General features: G+C 41.3%; 1 protein-coding gene across 1 annotated transcript; it reads right to left on the reverse strand.

Annotated features, from left to right (window-relative positions):
* Nucleotides 1–2,811: 2,811 nt before the first annotated feature.
* On the reverse strand, nucleotides 2,812–24,513 carry AKAP8L (A-kinase anchoring protein 8 like). The gene is given in 14 exon segments (XM_081184470.1): nucleotides 2,812–4,020; nucleotides 5,729–5,824; nucleotides 6,823–6,953; nucleotides 7,923–8,028; nucleotides 8,414–8,555; nucleotides 8,986–9,094; nucleotides 11,228–11,282; nucleotides 12,681–12,724; nucleotides 13,559–13,676; nucleotides 14,136–14,595; nucleotides 17,423–17,660; nucleotides 19,151–19,183; nucleotides 24,352–24,387; nucleotides 24,390–24,513. Coding segments are annotated over 14 exon segments (2,037 nt in total). The 5' UTR covers nucleotides 24,499–24,513; the 3' UTR covers nucleotides 2,812–3,660.
* Nucleotides 24,514–24,533: the final 20 nt, after the last annotated feature.

The raw sequence follows: 24,533 nt of genomic DNA on the forward strand, positions 1-24,533 counted from the left end.
AATGGTATTCATCCCCCTAAAGAGATACAATGTTATGGCATTGTCCTTAATTCACTGTCTAGCTTCGCCTAGAATTTACGGTAAAATCTGATAGTGGAGCTAACTTCTGAGTAGATACCAAAGTTCAATAGGACTTACTTGGACAAGTGTGTACAGTCATACCTAGGGTTACAGACGCTTCAGGTAGCGTTTTTTCGGGTTGTGGACCACCGAAACCCAGAAGTACTGGAACGGGTTACTTCCGGGTTTCGGCAATTGCGCATGCGTGCCGAATTGCAACCCGCGCATGTGCAGACGCGCCACTGCGGGTTGCAAACGTGCATCCTGCATGGATCACGTTCGCAACCCAAGCGCCCACTGTATAGGATTGGAGCGTTAGCTGCCGCCTTACATTTCCAAAAAGGACCAATCTATCCTCCTTTTCACTAGTAAATAGCAGTAATGGAGTGTGATGGATGAATGAATGAATGAATGAAGTTTAATAAGGGATTCAGATAACCTTTAATAATTTTACAATCTAAGGCTCTTCCTCAGATCTTCAATCCCAACAAAGCCTCCTCCAGATGAAGCACTTAGCACCAGGATAATTGCTGCCACCACCACTTCCTCTACTACCCTTCTACGATAGCAGTTGATAGCCCAGCTATCCCCACAGAATCTTAATAACAGTGGAACCTCTAGAGATGCCCCTCAGACTCCAGCTTAACAGGCTTTGAATTAAGTTAATCCATAAAAGCCTCCCATTAAGGGTCAAACATGGCAGAGACGTTTTAGGATCCGGATCCCCTTTTATTCTTGTTTTTACTGATTAACTGCTAAATTTGAGATTTGCTCTGTTTAACCTTTCCTTCTGTGTCGTTTCACCTAAAGCTGCAACTTGCTTTGCAGGGAGTGGGTGTGTGAATAGACATGTTCAACATCATACCTAATTTGACCCTAGGCCATCTAGACCTCATGCCTGTCAGTTTTCTCCTGATATGCCCCCACCCCTGCTTTAGAGTTGTGAGACAAACATGGGGACTCCATGCTGAGCCTGCAACTCTAAACATCTATCCCAAAATAGGTCCCACTGCACTTACAGAGACTTACAGCAGGATTCCACTAAGTTGTTGCATGCACAGATGAGGTCTACTGGTTCAACAGGACATTCACCTGCCACATTCCCCGCAAATCTGCTCTGGAAGCTTGGGAGGAACCAAAGAACATGTTTAGGGAAGGTGTGTGTAGGGAAGAGACTTTTTGTGTGAGCACACCTCGTTCTGTGCATACATATCCCACTTAGCACTACGGTGAATTCCACCCCTTTCCAAACAAGCAAGTAAGCATGTTTATGTGTGGGCTGTTAGTGCAATAATGAAGATGGAATGCATACGAGGCTACTGAGGTTTTTAGAAGTATATATAAGCTTTAAAATGAATACCACTCCTTTTGGATTTAACCAGCTGATAAAAAGATGGCTACAAAGTAAGTTGGTACCACAGTCTGGCGCAGCCCACCCATGAGGCGGGGTGATGCCACCACCTTAGGTGGAAGAAGCCCCTGTGGGGGTGGAAAAGTTGATACCTATTTAGTGCCAGTTGTAAAGGCGGTGGGGTGGCAGGGCAGGACTCCCAGTTTTGCCTCAAGCAGCAGAACGGGACATGCTGTCCCTAACTACAGTTAACATTTTTGTGCAACTCACACTTTTACTACTAACATGTACAGTCATACCTCATGTTATGGATGCTTCAGGTTACATGTTTTCGGGTTGCAGACCACAGGATACCCGGAAGTACCAGAATGGGTTACTTCTGGGTTTTGCCGCTCGCGCATGCGCAGAAGCACCAAATTGTGCCGGTGCCTGCGCAGACGTGGCCCTTCAGGATGCGAACGCTGCTGGTTGTGGACGTGCCTCCGTCACGGATTACGTCCACAACCCGAGGTTCCACTGTACTATTATCATTTAGGCAAATACCTAAAATGGCTTGAAGAAGGCAGCAATGACTACTTAAAGATTAGAAACCTATACCACAATCAGTGACTGCCATAATACTTCTAAAACTTACTATCCTTCGCTAACAGCTGTTGCAGAAATTTTCTTCACTTACAGAGCACACACTTCATTTCAAGATGCCAGCTCAGATATGTAGAAAAGAGTTTAGTTCTATAATTTCAGTACTGTACACCCAATGTTCATTTAATTCATTATCAGGAACATCTAAGACTTGATAAGGTACAAAACATAGCATACTGTTCTAAACACTTGAGTCATTACACATTCCTAAAGAAAAACTGTACTCTGAAGCCTCCTTCAACATTTCTATTTCTGTTGATTAAATGTAATGACTTTTGCAATTTACTCGCAATATTTATTTCCATATAGCTCCAGATGCTAGGTGTTTCAAAGGCTTAAGGTAGCAGGAGTGGTGTATGGCAGCAAGGCCTGCATCCTGTGGTGCAACAATTACTTCACTCACCCTTTTCCTTTGATGTAGCAGGAAAGCAGAAACAAAGGATCAAAAAACCTTGTCCAGTCCACTACTTGAGTTTCACTGTAGGAAGCACACATGTACTTGAAGAGAAACACACGATAATAAATGAAGGATGAACAAGAGCAGTAGTAGTTGTAGCACTATTGCTTCATGGGGCAGAGTGTAACCAAAATAAACCTTGGGTTGTAGTAAAAAAGCACACACGTATCCACACACACACACACACACACAGAGAGAGAGAGAGAGAGAGAGAGAGAGAGAGAGAGAGAGAGAGAGAGAGAAGCAGTAGTACATTGCTGAGATTGCAGGATGATTTAGAATGAGACAACTGCCAAAGAACTGCATTGAAGGGAATATTTAATGTTTCTGTAACACTCTTCATCTTTCATATGGGCTACCATAGCCTTCATTTACAGAATAGCAGTCTAAGGCAAGCAGCATAAATGATGTCCCCTAAACAACATCAGGACAAAACTCAAAAGGAGCAATGCTGAATTGCCTTTTACGAATGTGCTGGGATGCATTTATCCCTTTTTGAGGCTTCCTGCACACCCTTCATGTGGCTGCTTCTTCCAAAAACCCACATGTACAGGTAATCCTAATATTATCTCAATCCACTGGAAGAATTCATCCTTAAATAAAAGCACTGGAAAAACTATTGTGCTGACCCCCAAGTATTACTTCTGCATATTAAAAGTAAAAAGGTAGAGTAGAAGAATGCTACAGTTGCATGGAAGTTACTCCGATCGTGCAGAATTTAAAACCCAGAATTCTGCTATTGACATATCCAGACACGGCTGGCTAGGGAACAAAAACATCTTCAACTATATACAAAGTTAAAGGGGGAGGGGGGAGAAAATTAGAGGACAATTACCTCCCCCCAAAGTTGGAAGCCAATTAACACAATTTGGTTTTGAGTTATTTACTCAAAAAGGAGGGGGGGGGTATTTTCCTAGTATAAAGCCACCTAAAAATTGTACTGCACAAAACCTAGCTAATACAATGAAGATTTGGTTAAAAAAAGCTATTTCCAAAAACACTTTACAGATAAAGGCTTTCAAGTGCTGTAACTAGGTGAAAATGTAGTCAATGAGAAACAAAGCTGCGTGCCATGTAGTGTCACAAATACAGTTATGGTTTAAAAAGTTTTAATGCAGAGTCTCAAAATGCTTCAACCTTCTGTGCAAGTTCACTCATCAGGTGGTTCCATATCCTCTGAAGGTATGAATCCTTTTCTTTCTTCTTTTTCTTTGTCTTTTTCTTCATCATATTTTTGCTCCTGCTCAGCAGCAAATGATTCCTGGGATGTGTTCAAATTCTGCTCTTCCATTTGTCCTGGTGGTGGTTCTTCATCATCATTTCCTTTGTTTTCTGCAGTACCTTCTTCAACTACGTCTTCCTCAGCCAGATTGTCTCCACCTTTGGTTTCTTCTTCAACCTTGTTTTCTTCACCTTCAGCTGCTCCCTCCTCCATATTTCCACTTGTTCCTGCCTCACCTTCCTCATGTTCCTCTTTCTCTTCAGGATCATCTGTGAAGGGATTCTCCCCCTGAAAAACAAATCAGAACCACCTGACACCCAGCATTAAACACCACACACTTTAAGGAACTGAGCCGTCTACAATATATAGCTGGGTAAGCAAGTTTCTGTTGTTGAGTGGGGCCATCACATAAAAATAATTTTAAGGCCTTGACTACTGCACTAATTTATTTATTTTTGGTATGCTTTAAACTACAGAACCTGAAGAAAATCAAATACAAAAGTTACAAGAAATCAGGACACTTTCATTCCTTTTCTTTCACTAGTAGATATAATCAAGTCTCTGAAACAAGTGAAAGATCCCTGATCATTTTTGGGGGGACTATGGCATTTCAACCAACAAGTGTCTCAATAATCTTTTTGAAAACAAGAATGTGTTCTCCATTATACAAGCAAACTCATTTCTTTTAACCTCCAGGATGTGACAGAAATTTAAAAAGTCATCCCACTCCAGTGGGTGGGTACATATCAATTTATAAAGAGTTTAAAAATATCTTGCAATTTACACAGCAATTACTGTTCATTTTGCAAAAGTTGTTAAAACTCTCCATAGAGTACAGTCTAGGTGTGCCCAATGCCCAGTTCACAGACTGATTGTGGTCTCCTCCCTTCTATTTGCAGCTACTTGGGGAAATTCCACATTCCATCATTTGTGGCCCCTTCCCACATCTTTACAAGAACATATAATGCCTACTGAAACCCTTCCAAATTGGACTGGAAATGAGAGAATGCCTATAGAACACTTCCTCTTCCTGGATTCAGATATGTCTTTCAAGCCTGCTGCAGCGTACTAAGCATGCTGCATGGTCCACCTGCATCTGTGGACCCTTCACTAGGGTGGATTTCCTGGGGCTATTGCTGCCACTCTCAATAAAGTATTTTGAGGGGGAACACAATAGGAAAGAAAGCAAAACGAGAGAGGTGATTTTTAAAGTGTATACAGAAACTGGGTGCAAACAGAAAAAAACACTGCAAGATGCAGAGAACTGCATACAGTTGTACCTCTTGTTACGTCAGTCTCTGGTTGCGTTTTTTCAGGATACGAACGTGGCAAACCCAGAAAGTGTATACTTCCAGGTTTCGCCATGTGCGCATGCGCAGAAGTGCTCTATTGCAGCGCTCTAGTTGCGGACTTCTCAGGGTGCAAACGGTACCCCGGAATGGATCAAGTCTGTAACTAGAGGTACCACTGTAGTAAGAAAACACAGGGAAGTTAAGAAGTTGGAGGTGCACACACGTACAGATGAGGAAATGGAAAAAGGAATGGGTTCAGTGGTCTGCAGAGAGAAATTAAGACTTAGAAACTGAGAGTGCCCTTATAGTAAGGCACAGAGAAGAGAGGGTGCACTATGAAGTAGAGACAGAAAATGGAGATTAGTGGAAAATACATTAAAACTCAGTTAATATTAGAAAATAAAAGCTTTTCCATTGTTAACATAGCAATATGGCTCTTTTTAAGTGGGGGGGGGTGAGTTGTATGCAACATGTGTGTGAGTGGAACAGACTTCACCTCACACACTTCTTCCCTGAAGCCCTCCATGCACCCTCAAAATTTACATTGGAGGGATAGGGTACCCTCTAGAGCAGATTTCAGGAATGCATGGTGGCTGCAGGTAGAATGAAATAAGTTATACAGTGCAAGCATGAAGTTCGCTCATGCCACTTTGGATTCTGCCCATAACCCCTCTGTGGGCCGTTCTTATGTGTATATGTTTTACCTTCAGATATCGCTCCAATTTCTTGCTGATAAGTTTATTGTTAAGAATACTTCTTGCAACTACTAATGATGATTTTTTTGACTGTTCCATCATAGCCTAGAAGACAAAACACATAAATAAATGGTCTGCACAAAATGTATCTACATTTCGTTATTTTTTATACCAAGACAGACCTTCCAAAATACAGTAACTTTTCACACATTTTCATCAGGAACTATTTAATGTGGGAAGGAGACTCACAAATCTCCTCCTACTTCCCAAGCAAAATTGATTTTGACAGGTCAAATTTGGTGTGCAAGGCAGATCCTGAGAATGATCAGGCCTGTGGAGCCAAAAAGGTTCCCCACTCTAGACTTAGACTGTGGAAGCTGAGAAGGAAAAAAACTGCTTTCTCACCTGTCAATTCACCGGACCCTATCCACTGTTAATTCTGAACCTTAATATCCAACCAAACATCTAAGGGCAAATTTATATTTGGCAGTGTAAGTCTGTTTGTGGCATGTGCACCACACCTCTCCCAGTAAACACTGGGTAGCACAAAAGAAAGAGACATGTACTGAGCTGCAGCGATCAACTGAGTCCACAACCTATGTCCACTGTGTGAAGCAAGATATACACATCTCTCTTTCATAAGTTAGTGTTTAACAAAACAGATCAAAAAGTCTACATAAAATTTTTATTGGCCAATGCACTTTTAAAGTTCTTTAGCTTAAGGGTAGTGAATTTGCAACTCAAATTCTTAAAAAATTTAATGAAGCAGGTTTTTGGTATGTGTGTGTTTTAACAAAACCAAGCAGGAGCTACATTTGCAGTCAAAGAACTGCTTGGAAATAATGGGATGCCATTAATGGCTATGTTACTGCCAGGAGAGTAGCTATACTATATTGATATATATATTTAAAATAGATACTATAGTCTCTTAAGCATGCTCTTTAAAGTATTTTTATGTTAAAATAAGCATCAAAGCCCCTAAATTATTCAATTGCTTTAGTCTTCATCTGCTTTTGCCATTATAAAGTTGAATGATGTAGTGATTGTTCAAGCTTCTCCAGTGCGTTTTTGTGGTGAACAGCTAATTCAACAAATCCACTTACTCTGCGGTTGTGGTTATGATCAAGGGATTTCAGATGTTTCTGGATTATTCCATACTGCATCGGAATGAAGAGGTCACAAGCAACACAGTGAGCAGCCTCCACCTTTTTTACAAAATGTTCCATACCTATGTCTGAGAAAAGTTAAAGAAGTCATAATATTACAGACTGTAGAACGCATATGGAAAACCCATGGCCATCTGCTGTGGGAACACAAACTCCTATAAGCCCCAGCAACCATGTCAATGGTGAGGGATGATGAGCACTGTAGTTCAGTAACCAGTGCTAGAAACTGAGATATGAAAACTAGGAGCTAAATGGTACCTTAAACCTAGGTTATAACAAGAATACAAAGCTGAAAATTAATAAACTACAGCTAAAATCTTAATAACAAGAATACAAAGCTGAAAATTAATAAACTACAGCTAAAATCTTATGTTCATTTTTCACATGGTCTAGTCCTCATTTGAAGGCTGCAAAAACAAAGCCATACTTCCCCTGCCTGCCCCCCTAATATTCTTTTGAGGGTCCCTTCTCCAGTCTTCAGAGAGTGGTTGGAAGTGGGGAGGCAGAAAAAGGTCCTCCTTTCCTTCCAGTTTTAATCTGAAATCTTAGGTGCAAGTACTGTACCCAGAGCTCAAAAACTGCTTGCATTAATGAAATTCTCTGTTGCAAAATGCGCCTGAACAATGGGAGTTGCGAACACTGTCAGCAACGTCTGGAGGGCCATAAGATTCCTATAGGAAACCTTTGATAGCAGGAAAATATATAGGAGGGTGAAATAACAGACTTCCATTCCTCAGGGGCAGTGGGGGAAATTCTCTCTCTAAAAAAGTACCTATCCTACCGTACACACAATGACTGTTTTGCACACATAAACACCCCCCTCGACTGTACCAAAGGAACAAAATGTGGGGAGGGTGGGGTATTCAATATCCATCTCAGCTAATAGCAAAGTTAATTTAGGGATATCTTTCTCTCACACAGAACATTATGGAATTGCTTCCTATTCTCTATCCTATTTTTCTGAATGAAAACTGAATATTTTTACCCAAGAAAACAACAGTATGTATTGCTTTTTAGCTGGCTTTTAAGACACCTACCCTGGGTAAGATCTTGGTCTTTGTAGATCTGTTGTATAACTGCATTAATATCTTCAATTGCTTTACGGCGTTCTTCTGTCTTCTTTGTTTTATTAGCAACATACTCCTGCATTGCAGAAAAGCTTATGAATACTCAATAGTGCATAATACCATACTGGCCTGGCCCAATGCACAACATGCTAGGATTACTATACAGTACAATCAAAGCTATGCCTTCCTTTCCTTTCCCCCATCTCTCTCAAAAGCAAGAACTAAGGTAATGGTGTGGATGTGTTGTGTACTGAAAAATGCAAGAGCAGCACAGATGAACTGAGAGATGCTGATGTTTTCTACTCTGACAGTCATCCAAAAGTACATTTTTTGCCCCACTTGAAATAATTAAAAACCAAATGACAAGGAGGGATTGGGGAAAATGAAGCAAAGTGCCACATCTAGCTTTGCATGTTAATATCTAAAGGAAAATGGAATGCTCAAAGGGAAAAAAAGCCGACCTGGAGGAAGTCAGCTGTTTGCTGGGGCAGCTTGGTTCCAACAAATGCAAAGTGTTCCTTGTGGAATTTGCTCTCCAAATGGTTGGTCATCTCATCCTCATAGAAAGTGCGATACTTGCACAACGAACATACAAACTGAATCCTGTTAAGACATATCAAATAAAGAAAAATATTTTTATCTGCACAGCAGTAATTTGAAAACTTCCAGTTTCCTTTATGTAGTCAAGCTGATATAGTTTCTATAGCAAAGAACTACAATACACTAGGTGTGCTTGAATAAGCAACACTGCTGTCCTATTCCCAATTGAACTCTTTATAGACCATGTATCCTGAAACTGTTGTTGGTGAATACGTGAGACCATCAGCCCTCCAACTTCTTGTTCTAACCCTACCAGCAATCCCCAAGACTGCACAGAACTTCAGTACAGCTGTGATGTAGAGCACTGGAAGGGCATTGGCTTATTATTATTATTTAAACAGAGAATTGCTTGTTTTTAAATGTTATAATACCTTTGAAAAACTTTTGAAAGTACAACATGAAACATCAACCTCCAACAACTTGTTGGACTTACCTTTCCACCATCCGATCACGATACCTCTTTTTTTGCCTCTCTTGAGTTTTCTTACCAGCTTGCAATTTGCGCTTGATTTGACTGATCTCTTCTTGAATGGTCATAGCTCCTACATGAATAAGATCAGTTTATTTTTAAAGAATATCTACTCATGGACCTTACTGAACTCCTGGATAAGATTGGGCTCCAGGTTCCTAATCTACCTTCAATGAAGAGGCCATACTATAACTTATCTGTACACCACTTGAATCGTGTTGTTTTTTTAAAATAAAATAGTCTGTAAATTTTCTAAATGAATACATAAAATAATTCACAAAGTGCTAGTTTCCTGGAGTTTAATCAGACTTGGAAGCACAATTGCTACTTAAAGTTTTAAGACAAATATAATTGTTGGGAGACACAACTGTGGGATACACAAAACCAATTGTTCAGTGATGGTTTATATGAGAAGAAAAACATTTAGTTTGCCTCACAGGTTAATTGGAAAGTACTACATATTAAATAGGAATCTGCCTGGTCATTGGATAAAGGATAAAGTGTGAGTTACAGTTTAGACGAACTCTGAGCTTGATCCCACACAGAAGAATTCTCTTCAGGTTATTCCAGGTATAAGTGTTGCTGCTTATATTATTATTTTTTATTACATTTGTATACTGCTCTATACTCATAGATCTCAGTGCTGTCCACAAAATAGAATTACAGCATCAACAGCACAAAAATATAATAAAAAATAAGAACAGAAACAAACCAGCAACCCCTCCTTCTATATTATGAGTTTGTGGGGTTCCTGGACCCCGGTTCTAGCACATGGGTGCCAAACACTGGATTTAGCAAAAGGTTGTAGTACAGGCCAAAACAGTTTCAAGTTCAGGAAAAAACCTCAGAGAAGAGCCATCAAGGAAAACAAAAGGAAGGTAATGGACGATTAACAAAGCAAATACAGTGGACGCTCGGGTTGCGAACATGATCCGTGCGGGATGCACGTTCGCAACCTGCGTCTGTGCACGCGTGGGTTGCAATTCGGTGCGCATGCGTGACTGCCGAAACCAGAAGTAACCCGTTCCGTTACTTCCGGGTTTCGGCGGTCCGCAACCCCAAAAAACGCAACCTGAAGCGGCTGTAACTCAAGGTATGACTGTACTCTGTGCTGGAGGACTAATGGGTGTAAGCCTCTCCTTCAAGTCATAGCTAGCTTGCAGGACAAAGGCCAGGGTTGGAAGGAGAGTAGTGGTATAGGATTGCAGCTGGGAATGATGTAAGGGAAAAGGTGGCAGTCTGTTAAAGGCAGCAAACTGGAGCAGGGTGACAGAGGGCCATGGCTGATTTCTGCTGGCATCTAAGACTGTGGGATGAAGCGAGTACATCTTGTAATGCTATAAGCGCTTACCATAGGCTCAGGTTGTATACATATGTAAATAAACCATATATCCAAGAAACCACAGTCTTTGCTGTGCCTCATTTCCAAGGGAAACACAAACACTGGGTAAGTGCCTGGACTTCTATAATCTTGCACCACTCGGAGATTAGGATGATGTGCAACAATATTCAGCATAGCCAACTGACAGATTTTTATTGCTTCTGGGAGCAATTATTTTTGAATAATTTCACTGCCTGGAAGTGATCTGCTGTGAATGCTGAAGGCATAGCCATATTGGTACTGGAAACTAGCTCAAAACAGTTATAGCCTACCTACACAAATAGTCTAGGGAATTGCTAGAATTAACATTATCACATTGTAAAACTCTTCTGCCTGAGTATTTTGATCATTGTAAATTTAACTAATTGTGTAGTACTCAAGATACATGTATTATTAGGGAATACTTGCTAGGTTAGTTCTGAACCAACATGTAAAAACTGAAACTTGGAATTTATCAATGGTTTATAAAATGGCTCTAATACAATAATGCGTATCTCCTGCAATATTCCACACATCTTTTTAAAAAAATCTTTATTGCATTTTTAAAAATTACAAAGAAAGCATATATTAAACATTACATCCAAATATTCAAAACTAAAACGAAAAAATACAAAACAAGAAAAATATAAATATAAAAGGAAAATAAAAACGAAAAAGAAAAAAGAAATTAATAAGTACACCAAATTATTCAAAGGATACAAACAGTGATTTGATTATTCTATACACCAAGTTCCCAGAAATAAATTGCACAATATTCCACACATCTTGTCACAAAAAATAACATAACCACCAGAAGTACCCTAATGCATGTACATTGGAACTTACCTTTCTCAGAGTCTCCTTTTCTTTCCTCATCTTCACCTCCTTCTCCCTCTCCCTCCTAAAATGTAATTAAAGACACTGAAGCATAGAGCTGCACTTGCTTACAGGCAAGGTAACAACACATGTAGAAATTACCTTTACATCAAGTAATCAGGAGTGCTGCTAGCTACCAAGATGCTTTGGGGCTTAGACAATAAACAGCCACTGTTCATAACCACAGTACAAAATTACCATTTGCTAGAAACACCAATATAGTAGGCTGTGATTGTGAGTATCCTTTAAATTCTCTGCAACAATGAGCAATGAAAAAACCCGTAGCTGCATCAGAATTTGTTTAAGAATTTCATGTTTTAAGAAACCTCTCAAAATCATAAGATCTGCAATTAAAATTTGAAAATTGACACTAACTACAAATAGGACTCTGTTCAGTTCTGCACTGATCAAACTATAACTCTATGCTCAAACTCTAAGCCAGAGGTAAGGAACCTTTGGCTCTTCTAACGTTGCACTTTAAATCCCATCAGCCCCAGGGCACATGGCTAACGGTCAGAGATGATGTAAGTTGTAGTCCACCAATATCTGGAGGGCCACTCCTGTTCTATGCCTTCTTAAGTTCTTAGCCATACACAAACATAGCTAAAATGTGGGGAATTGTCAGCTGGCCTTACCCCCTTTTGCTGCATCCATCCTATCACTACATCTGCCTGACACCAGTGCAAGGAATGCCATATTACAGTAAGGGGCCTTATGCATGTAGGCCAGATCTGATCTCTCACATTTGGGGAACACAATTTACAAAAATCAGACCTACATATATTGAGCTATATGCACATAAAACCCAACTTTAACATGCACTAACATCAGATGAGAGCAGAGTCAGCTGCCACAATCCCAATCACCTACAATGAATAGCCAGCAATGCAATCCGTATACGGTTCACTCTCTATTTGTACACTAACACTTTCTGTCCATCCTATATCTGAGCACAACATAATAGATTATGTTAGTAATTATTTGGAAGCAGATGTACAGATCTATACATTAAATCTTCAATAAATAACTGAAAAAACACCAAGTATGTCTTCTCAGTGTCAGACCTGACACAAAGCAAAGTGAATGAGTTACCCCAATCTATATATCATGAGAATCATTAAAGGAGAGCCAATTATCAACAATTTAAATTATTATACTACTTATTGTAGTGAGGCTGGGGAATGAGCTTGTGTTCACCTCGGGCACCAGTGCCTTGAGTCAGCTTTGTTCTTTAAACGTTCATTCATCACCTAGTCACACTAGCCTCTGGTCTCTGAACAACAGAAAAAAGGAACTGTACATGGTCTCTCCCTAAACAGAAAGGCAAGCATGGCAGGACATCATTTGTAACTCTTGTTCCTATCATATATGAATAAGACACTGGGATTATAAAACTTTGAAACAAAACTAAATTCAGACTCACATTTTTAGAACCCTTCTCAGTAGCTTCTCCTTCAGGGCCCTCTTCTGAAAAGAACAACATATTAAGTAACTATACAGACTATAAAATGACTGTAACAGTGCAACCCTATGTATGACTTCTCAGAAGCAAGTTCTACTGAGTTCAATTATATTTGCTCCCAGGTAAGTGGGTATAGGGTTGCAAGCCTGAAATATTTCACAAAAAGTTTTGTTTTAATGAACATTAATAAAAAATAGCATACATGGCATCGGACACTGATACAGATTTCTAGAATATCTGGACTCTTTCCAGATCGCTTGTGGGGGGGGGGCAGAGGTACCTTTATTCATCTCTGGTGGGAATGCCCACTGGTTTCTAAATTTTGGACTAACATTTATAGGGAGAGTCCAATATATGTGAAAGTATTATTGTAATGGCCCCACCAAGTTTCTCAGTTAAATCTCTAGGATGGCTGCTTCTGTAATTCATGCTCAAAAGACCTGCAATCAGAATCTTAATAACACAATGGTGAAAAAACACCATTTGATACAAATGTATGAGGACAAACAGCCATTTCAGAGATTACCCACTATTTAAAGGTCTCTAATGGCTCAGAAGACCCTGAAAATTATATGCTATGTGGAAGGACTTTATTTCTTATACTCTTAGTACTGGTGCACAAAGTTGGCTGCCTGCACTGATGAGGGAAATCTGGTTGTCTTGATGCACCCTTTTCCTGAACAACCAAAGTATGATGTGAAGCTTACTTTTATATTATATTCCTGTAATCATTGGTTTCTTACAGTTAAAATAAAGGTTTTTTTTAATGTTTCAATATTGGCAAACTAAGGTGCAATGAAAAGAAGACAAGACAGGAGGCTTCAGTGACTTGCTCTTACCATTATCAGAGTCAGAGTTGTCAGAGCCATCAGTTTTTGCTGCCTTACTGTCAGGCTCATCAGAACTGTTAGCCTGTTTTCGTTTATTAGCAGAAGGCTCATTCTTTATTCTTTTTTTCTATGAATTGAAAGAAAAGACTGTTTTTACTCACACGCACAGTCTAAAAGTTCTCTTATCACCAACCAAGAAATGTTCATTCATTCACATTTTAAGTTCTACACTCAAGAAAACTCATTTCAACAGGTACAGACATGCACACCTAAGACCTGACCTATTTTATACGAAACGAATGAATGAATCCCAGGTCACACTTCCTAGATATGACTAAAATCCAGTGATTAATCTTTTCGGTGCTAAGGCAGCATACTGAAGACAATGAGATTCCTAAAGAACAGCTTAAAATAAAGATGTGCCAAGCAGATGTAAGAGACAGAGAAGAAAAATGTCCCCTATAATAAAACAGTTTAAATTACAAAACAGACTCCTTTGCACTCAGTTCTAGGCAGTTCTCTTGCTGGGCAATGTCCCTAAAAATGGGGCAGAAAACAGGTGGGAGAAGATCACATAGGTACTTACTTTAAAATCTGCATCCCACATTTTCCAGTTTCTCCTCATTCGTTGTTTCATGCCGCCTCCTCCAAAGCGCATGTTGCCAGAGAAACTTCGCATTCCCTGGAACATGTTGTATTCAGGGAATAGTTTGTGGGAGAAAAGGGATGGGGGCCTATTGGGGCCATGGCCCCGTCCTCCCATTGGCACTGGCGGTTCATTCCACTGTCCGCCCATGCGCCCAGAATATGCAGAAGCCATGGGTCTGTTATTTCGCCTGTCTCTGGCCCAGTTCTGACCCCGGTGGCCAAAGTTGTCACGTGCTCTGTTGTGGTACTGGTCCCTGCGGTTCCCATAGGAGTTGTCATAGTGGCCTTCATAGGCATTGTCGGTGTCATGTTCAGCTTCACTGTAATCATAGCCGGATCTGTACAGATCACGGTCGTTTAGTGAAGGCCTTGAGTCGTAGGACTCATATGTATCATACCTGCAAGAATTGCACAGCAAGCAAGGAATCTAATCAGTAGCATATAGAGCACCATGTTAAAGTGTCTGCCAAAAATGGCAGTAAAACAGGTCACATTAAAGGAAACAACCTCTCATAAGTGTTTTAGAGTCAAGGTAATAACAAAGCTCAACTGAGGTTTTAACTCAGTATGAGAATTATTCCCTTGGGCATTATAGCAGTGGGGAAGGACATAGAGGGGGCAATCAGCATAAGGCTACATATAATTCTTGTTCTGTTTAGCCTCAGTCAATCATAGAAAGAGCATAGCACTCTGATCAGATTGACAAACATATCTTCAATTTGGAGGAGTCACACAAATTCTTAATTTTTCCCTTTTACTGGTTTCACACTCCAATCACTTCAGGTGTTCAGCTATGCAAAACAAGTGAAGTCACTGGATGCAAGGTCGGTTCCCACAAATTATTAGCAGTTTGGAAAATAAAGTGGTTTTAGTAAGAAGAAAAGAAAGCAGAAATCATCTATATACTAAGAGATGCTTATACATGACATTTTGCCTGCAGGAAAGCTCAGTGCAGGCAAAATATGTGAGTACACCTTACAATTCCATTTTCTATGCTCACAATAATGAGTGGCTGAGACAAACAAGTTGACTTGTTTCTATAAAGGAGAGCTTTGAACCAGCACAATTTCACAAGAAAGTTCCATAAGCTGCAGAAGAACTTTAAATTTAAGCTACATACTCTGCATGTAAAACAGTACAGAGGCTCTGAGACAAAGATGCAGTTGAATGCCAAAATCCACATTATTCCTGAAAGCATGTTGTTTCAATTGCTATGGCAGACCAAAACAAAGTCATGTTGCACTTAATAAACCAGTACTAGGCACAAGTGCAAAAATCAACGGTCAAGCTTTGTATCAAGGATCTGAAAGCAAGGACATGGAAAGGAAACAATGGCTGAGGAGGAGACTTTAAAAACTAACTCTGAAGGAAAAGTGTCATTCTAAAAGCTATCAGGGTAAGCTCAAATATTCCATCTATCAACCCAAAGCTCTTGTGCCAATTTATAACATAGCACTACTCACTGTTGTAACTGAGCCTTCTATGAAATTGTTTTCCAAAATATAAATCTATTTCAGTTTCCTGCTATTTAGTCTCTAATGCTCACCTAGGCTCTCAAGTGAGAATTAACAGTGCTGGGTTAATATTCACCTAGTATGATAGAACTGAAAATAAGGAGATGCATCACACTGGCTTCCAAATGTGCACAGGGTTGCAACTTCAGCAGAGCCTGACAACCTGAGTCAGTATCTGCAAAGGGGAGATTAAACTTTTATACTCTTCCAGCACATGAAATCTGTAGTTTAAACAAAGAAATACTATTTGGCAAAACTATCTACAACAATTACCTTTCTTAGGCAAGAGATGCTGTTTTAATGAGTGGAAATAGAGAGCATACACTACCAAAACCACATTTGATACTATGTAATCCCTTAAGGATTTCTGTAAATCTCCTGCATCTTCTATTTTTATGAAAATGTCATAAATTAAAAACTGACACAATATCAGTAAGATAAATATTAAGGAGAAGTGAAGGTATTTTAAAATAAAAAATATTAACATGCTCTATGATACTGTAAGCTACTTTTAGAACCTGGTAAACAAACAGTGACAACACAGAGAAAAGCAATACAGAATGCTATGCATAATTTACCCATTACAGTTAAACTACTATGCTTTGATTCCACTAAGCTGCATGAATGTACACAAAACAGGTTATAATACAGTGGCCCCTTGACACCTTTCCCAGAGGGAATGACACATACAATTTATTTAGGCATAGTTCATTCACCTGACCTCTAGAAATGCATCCATGAAACAGGACTGTCAACCAATAAAACCCTAAATATAGCCATTCTAGTAAAGTGCACCAACTGTCTGGGAATCAATGTCTCTAAAACTGTTAAAATCTCAGGTAGAAATGTGAAGCAAATACTTCTGACATCTTTTTATACCATATATCCAACTTAACAGCAATAAGCACTAATCACTTCAACAATCCAAAGTAAACTTCCTTATGTATGAACAATAACTTAAGCAATTTATTAATGACTTCTAGGGATGAGAAATATACTGAGGAAAGATTCTACAGAATACTCTATTTACTTATTTTCTGCTTCAGTTGGCTGAAGCAAAATCTTAAGTTATGCTAACCAACTAAACACATATCCCATTAATGTTGATGGTACCTGACATACACTCTGTGAAAATAGTGACCTATCCAAAACTATATGAGGTTTCTAAAACCTGATATTCTTTCAGAATATTTCATTACAATTAATTTATCAACTGTTACAGTATTAACAAACTTTTCTCACTAAAAGATGTGTACAGTGGTACCTCAGGTTAATAACTTAGTCTGTTCTGGAGGTCCTTTCTTAACCTGAAACTGTTCTTAACCTGAGGTACCACTTTAGCTAATGGGGCCTCCTGCTGCTGCCACGGTGCAATTTACATTCTCATCCTGAAGCAAAGTTCTTAACCTGAGGTACTATTTCTGGGTTAGTGGAGTCTGTACCCTGAAACGTCTGTAACCCGAGGTACCACTGTACAAGCACCTTATTTTCAAAGCTAAGGCAGAGGAAGTACAACTTGGCTAATTCTGTCTCCTCCCCACCCCCCAGCTCTGTAAGCAACAGCAAAGATATGAAGCAAAGAGCAATACTATCAGTCGGAGAACAAAGGGAACAGCTCTTAGGCAACAGCACATTAGATCAACATGTCTTTCAGAAACTGCCCTGATCTATAACTATTACTGAACCTTTTCACCTTTGTCTCTACACTCACCTGTCTCCACCTGAGCCATAATGTCCTCCTTGCATCGTGTCAGTTTCTAGATGAGACACCATATCTAAGCGCTTGTTAAATTTTGTTATTACATCAGCACTGGTGCCAGTGGATGCGTTATAGTTCATGTCTGTATCTGAATTAGGCATTTCCCAAGAGTTTGAAGTGGCCATACCATACCCATAATTGCCAGAGTTATCCTGACTGTATCCATATCCATAATTATAGTCCTCGTAACCTGAAATGAGAAGCAGTCACTGAATTTTTTGGTAAGCATAGATTGCCTGCCATACATAAGCATCTAATGCAAGATTATCACCGTCAAGAATGCTCCTCTTCAGGATATAGCTGTGTCTAAAATGTCTGGACAAACATTTTCTGTAACTCCTACCAAATATTAATCTTCTTACCTATGGAAAAAGTACATAGCAAATTTCCTGCTAAAGTCAACCTTCATTTTTATCTCATCTGCAAAAGGGCTCAGCTGCTACAGCATTGGTATTACCTCCAACTATAGCACCATTAACAATACGATCAGGTGCATCCTGATTGCTGGAGGGGCCCAAGGTGGCAGCTTCCATGAACAGCACATCTTACCTTGGATAATGATCCACCTCTCTTTAGGACGGGGGAAGGGAGAGTTTTCAGGAGAGACACTCAGCTCCTACCCCAGCATCTACAATTATTCATTTACATAAGAAATCTGCTGAATTTGTGGCTAGCCAATAAAATATTCTCAAATCACTTAAAAAATTCTAGCAAGTGGCACAACAGTGTCAATAAGAAGAGAACCTAATTGCAAGACACCATATTTCATCTTCACACAATACTGTAAGGACACAAATTTAGTACTAAAACCGATTAAGGGTGGAAATGAAAATTCATCACATCCAGTAAAATAAAGTTATTCAAGCTAATAGTACTGACTACTTATAATTTATTTCATTTATGAATTGCTTCCCATCAGGCATCCCAAAGCCATTTACAATAGTAATTGGACTGCAGAATACAATGCAGAACTGGATCCCCAGCATACCTTCCATGATTTATATACTCCATTGTTACTGTCTCCATGCCCACACTTCATAATTTGAAACTAACACTGCATCCTATACATGTTTACTGGAAATCGTCCCGTTCTGTTCCAAGGGGTTGAATTCCTGCTGTTTATATAATTATAGCTTAACAGTGTGATCCTAAATATGGTTATTTGGAAGTAATCTCATTTAATTTAGTGGGGCGTACTCCCCCCAAACTCTATATAGTATTGCAGCTGAACTTCCCATGAAAGTTCATGATGCTTTGTTATTCTTTGAACATTTGGAAAAGAGCTAGCAAGCAAGCAGAATTCAGCTATAATGCTATGCACATTTCTTGTGATAAATCTCAATGAAGTAATTGGGCTATTTCTGAGTTAACATGAATATGATTATTAGCATGTGGGAGGTGGAAGGAGATAAATTAATGCCCAAATTAAACATACAGATGATCAAATATCAGCCATAAGTAAGAATCTGCAGTAGTGTCACTGACAGGGCTAGCAAGTGTAACATAAACTCTGACTTAACAATATTGATGGATAAAAGGAGCACGAGTGCCAGAAGATATTAAAAGGAGGAAATACATCAAAACTGTGAAAACCGTTACATTTCAACATTAGTTCTGAATTTACTTTTTGATTTAACTGTTATGCATATGGGCAGTCAATTAAGATTTTATGGTACTTGCCTCTATTTGTGCCAGAGTTCCAGTTTCCATAACCTAGAAAGAAGATACCCCCCGAAGGTAAGAAATCATGTTAGTTTTAAGGTTATTATCAATCTATCCAAAGTACTATTCAAAATACTAAGCAGACCTGGCATGAATATTCATTGAATGACAGTTAAATCACAAGAAAAAAGTTTAACAAAAATTGACCTAACTTCATTTCATTTGACAGCTTGTAATTGACATTTTTTTGATCTGTGGACAGATGGAATGTGCTATCTTCACTGCCCATGGTCTAACCTGCAGTCTACAATATTATTTTGTAGAACCCTTTCATCTGGTGTGTACTCTTGTTGCTAATAACGATAGGCTAACCTTGAGTTACACAGACTTAAACAACTATGGCAAGCACTGCCACTTAAAGGAAATCCCAGGCTATGTTTATAGACAGCATGGGGGGGTAGGAAAGGGTGGTATGGTATTTTGAGATAGCAGAATCCTAAGAATCCAGCACTTCTGAAGGTTCAAGAAGCATCCAAACAAAGTTCGTATACCTTAGCAATACAAAGCAAAAACATTACAAAGCTACTGAGACCTATCAGCCTGCAACATCTTGTGAATGTATCCCACTAGTAACCTATGGCATCTCATTTTTCAATTTATAGTTTATTAAATTAAAAAAACTATCAATTAATAAAAGGTTGTTTAAGCCATTTCAAATGCACATTTTTCATCCCTCAGCCTCCTGTCAACATTGCCCTCAGTATTCCAACTTTATCTAAAAGTTTCTCTTTCATTTCTGTCATGAATCTCTTATACATTCTACAGCACACATATACTCATGTGCATGAAAATTCTCAAACTGGCACAACACTAGGATAATTGTTTTTAATTACTTTATTGTAGTCTGATAAAAGTAAGGCTCAGACAGAATTACTTAGCATTCATAATGACATTGCTGAAAATATATATCAATATCCCCTTCAGACCTTCTTCACCTGCCCAAATGGTGGGGACTACTACACAGACAAAAATAGGCTCAAAGATAATGTCATGAATCAATCCTGTTTAAATCAATAGCATAAGGATTACAAGTTCAACTGCATCCAGTGAAATCTCCATTTCAAAGCACTCTGACCAGAAGTAAATAAGAAAAGGATTACAGTGGTGCCCCGCAAGACGAATGCCTCGCAAGACGGAAAACCCGCTAGACGAAAGGGTTTTCCGTTTTTGAGCTGCTTTGCAAGATGAATTTCCCTATGGGCTTGCTTCGCAAGACGAAAACGTCTTGCGAGTGTTCCGATTTTTCCCCGCTTCCCCCCTTTTTCTAAGCCGCTAATAGCCTTTTAGCCGCTAAGCCTTTAATAGCCGCTAATCCGCTAAACCGCTAATAGCGCTAATCTGATAATAGGGTTGCTTCGCAAGACGAAAAAACCGCTAGACGAAGAGACTCGCGGAACGGATTATTTTCGTCTTGCGAGGCACCACTGTATTGCTAATTTACATTAGCTTTGAATATTAGGGAGTGAGTAATCATTTGTAGGCCAGTATATATGCAACGTACAACTATAGTTTAGAGATCAGAAGTAGGCCACAGGATCACATGCTCCTTGTCTCTCCCATCTCACACATCATCCCTTCTCTACCCTCATTTATTTTGTGTAACTGTTACTAAGGGAGCGCCTAAGCATTATTTCCTTGGAACATCCATTAGCAGAATCACTAACAATCACATAATAGTGAACCATGGTAAAAGGGGATAATAGGGAATTCCCGCAGAAGGTGTGAAGGAGCACATAAACAGACACCCTCTTCTCCATAAACCAAGACTATAAATGACAATGCACTGACCTTGAAGCAGCAATAACTACTATTTAGGTACTAATTCAGAACTCTGCTGCTTAAGGCCTTTTAACTCCAACACTACCCTTCTAAAAGGAATCAAAGTCCACAAGGAGCAAAGAGCTACAACAGCTAGCTGTAAAGCATGTATCACTGCTACAATCTCCTATAAAGAGGTTGAACTAGTACCAGAACAGTAGTCCTCTGAAACCTAGCACACAGTCCTTTTGCTAAAGATGAAAAATACACCAATTCTGAACAACTAGATTTGTATAATTAATCAAAAATATATTTACTGAAAGATGAATTAGACCTTAAGGGACCTGCGCTTCTCCAGAAGACACAGCAATATTGTGAGGCACAAGAACTTTTGTAGCCATTTAGCGGACACAGAATACAACTCCTATAGTCAGCGGCGTAGCGTGGGTTATCAGCACCCGGGGCAAGGCAAGTAATTTGCGCCCCCAAACCCCTAACCATGGTCATTAATACTGACGGCTCTACTCTGGGGCAAACGTCGTGGTGACTACTGCCCTCCGTGGTGTTGTTTTTGCAATTAAAGGACCCCTGCCTCAAATAAAGCATCTTGGGGATTGGGGACTGGGATTTGCCAAGGGAGCTGGAAATTGCAGTTCAGTGGCGGGTCAGGGGGAGAGGGTCCCTTCCGCGTCTGGGTGCCGCGGGCCCCTTTGCGTCAAGACGCGCATCTTTGGGCGTCGCGGCGCAGCCTTCTCAGTCCCCCTCCCCGGCCCGGCTAGTCCCGACGCGGCTTCTTTCTGGCGCGGGGAGGGGGCTTCTTTCTGGCGCGGGGAGGGGGCGGCTCTGGGGCCAGTGCGTCGGCCGGCCTCCGGCGCGGGTGAGGGGGGGCCCCGTCAGGGCGGGTGGGCGGTCTTGGCGCGCAGGCACTAGAGCGCCGCAGATGGTGCGTTTGGCGAGCTGCGCGCGTCCAGACAGCGACCCGAGCCTGGGCGGCGTGGCGCTTGGTGCCGGAGCCTCCGCCCGCAGCGCCCCGTCGGGAGACCCGGCCGGAAGGAGCCTCGAGCCGGCTGTCGGACGCGGTTGAAGCAGCCAGGGCGGCATGGCAGGCGGCGTGCACCCCCCACGCTACGCCACTGCTCTCTGCCCCACCGCCAGGCTTCGGAGCAGCCTTCCGAAGGCTGGCGGCGGGAGGAGGTCTCTCCACCTGGACAGTGGGGTTCCTGCTTCCTCAAGGGGGGCCGGCCAAACGCGCCCCCCCCCAATGTTGCGCCCGGTGCGGCTGGCACCCCTGGCACCCCCCACGCTACGCCACTGCCTATAGTACATCAGAATCAGTACAAGTAACTTGTATAGCCACTACAAACGGCCACTAACAGTGCACATCTCAGAAGTAAACCTATTGAGTTCAATGGGCTTTACTTGATGTATGTGATTGTGGCTCAGCATTTTTGCCCACAATCTTAATTTGTTCAAGTAAGGGGATGACTGCTTTTACTCAGGAGCACTCTGTTCACAGTGAGAAACACACTACATATGCTTTCACCCATTTGTATTCCTGGTGTTCAATTCCTGGTGCAAAGTAAGCCCGGCACCTTGCTCACTAATAAATTTTTCCATTTAACTATCATAACCCATTTGAAATCAAAACAGGAGTGATTAACTCCTCAGATAACCATCAAATTAGGCATATCATTAAAATCTAAAGTATCTTTATTTCAGAACAAAGATAATGTGTCAAAACTTCACAGAAATATAGTATTACAGTATTTCCAGTACTGCTATTTCACTAGCACAGTAGACTTCTGCTTGCACACCAGAACTTCCCCCTCCTCTCCCCTGCAATCCCCCCACCCTCAGAATCTCCTCCAGAGGATGCTCCAGAGTAGATTTTGAAGATGTGGAGGCAGAGGAAGTCCCATTGTGCAAGTAGAACTCCAGACATGCAGCTGGACAGAACCCATGCTTCTCACATTCCAGTATCAAGTCCCTACTCAAACATTTGAAGCCAAAAATATGACTAATTGAGGTTAGAAAAATATTGATCAGGGAAATGTTGGTCTCCCAGAGTGAGAGGCTGGGAGGAGAAAGGAAAGATCTCAGGTGAGAACTGGGAGAAGCTACTATCTTATGTGGGTGGTAAGGGTTAAGAACTACCGGTACCTTTAAGAGAGAACTCCATACTCTATTTTTACCTTTACCTTTGATAAAATTAATGTCTGAGAAAAATATTGACCATGGTACATGCTGAAGGAATGAATACCACCTGCATGACTGTCACATATGGGACTTAGCAAGTGATCCATTGAAGAATTTATATCACTTCTAAGTGCACCAAAGCTGTCCAAAGCAGCCAGCAAACTGTTTGGGTTTGTTTTTTTAAGTTTTCAGACAAAAATGAGTTTTTTAAGTTTTCTGACAAAAATCAGTCAGGTTTGTCTTCAGTATGCACTAACATGCACTGGGGCACAGGTGCCAGACTATTTTAATTGCATATAATTCCATCTGTAGCTGGGCAACCATACTGATAATGAAGAGACTACCTCATATTTTATGAAATAGATTTGGTTCCACACTTACATAACCAAAGGGCTAGAAAGGCAAATGTTGACACCGCAAGTTCAGATAACCGTATAACATTGCGCATGCATAAACCTAAACGAATAGCGGGCAGCTAGGATTCAAGTGGACATGCCACGTTCGCGTTTTTATTTTATTTTATTTAGAAAGCAACTCCTCTTTGGCAAATAGCCTTTCTAAATCCCAAAGTGGTGGTTCAGCAGGGGGGAAACAATGGCAGTTATTCCAAGGGAAGCCATAACCGATCGGACACGGGGGAAGGTTCCCCCCCCTTTTTCCCCTTCCTGCGCCACCTTCCCACACCCACTCCTATTATAACCGCTCGCAGATACCAAGCAGTGGGGTGCGCGTGTGCAAAGACGGCAGAGACGCAAAGATTCATCCCTCCTTCCTTCCCTCCCACCCCGATTCTGAGGCGGCGGGCGCAGAGGAGGAATGCTGACATTCACCTTTCCCCGATCCCATTCGCACAACGAGGGGCGGGCGGCTGAGGAGGGCGGCGCACCCTGCGCGCACAGCCTGAAACCGTCCAAGAACCTCCCCGCCCCCCACGCGCCATTTCTTTATTTGGCGGGAGCAACGGGAAAACGACGCCTGGCAAACACCTCAGCAACCCACCCCCGCGGGGAACGGGGGTCACCACAGCGTTGCCAGGAGAGAAGGGAAAGGTAGCGCTGCTGACCCCACCCCCGAGATGTTGACATAGGGCCGGGCCCTGCGCTCCCTTTGGCCCACTCGCGGTGGGTGGGAGGAACCCGCCCCCCCCCTCACGCCCCACAGGCGGCCGCCCTCTCTCCCCCCCTCACCCGGCCCCCGACGCTCACCTGAATAGCTCATGATGGCGGTGGAGGCTCCACTACAAAACCACACTCCTCACACCCGTTACCTCCTGCGCCAGACGGCAACGGCAGCTCGCTAGCCCCGCCTCCCGACACTGTTGGCCGCGCTCGCTCACCTAGCCGGTAAGCCATTGGCGGTAACGGCGGTTAGTCCCGCCCCTCTCGCA

This window comes from Podarcis bocagei (assembly GCF_964188305.1).
Source record: "Podarcis bocagei genome assembly, chromosome: 2".
Lineage (NCBI taxonomy): Eukaryota > Metazoa > Chordata > Lepidosauria > Squamata > Lacertidae > Podarcis > Podarcis bocagei.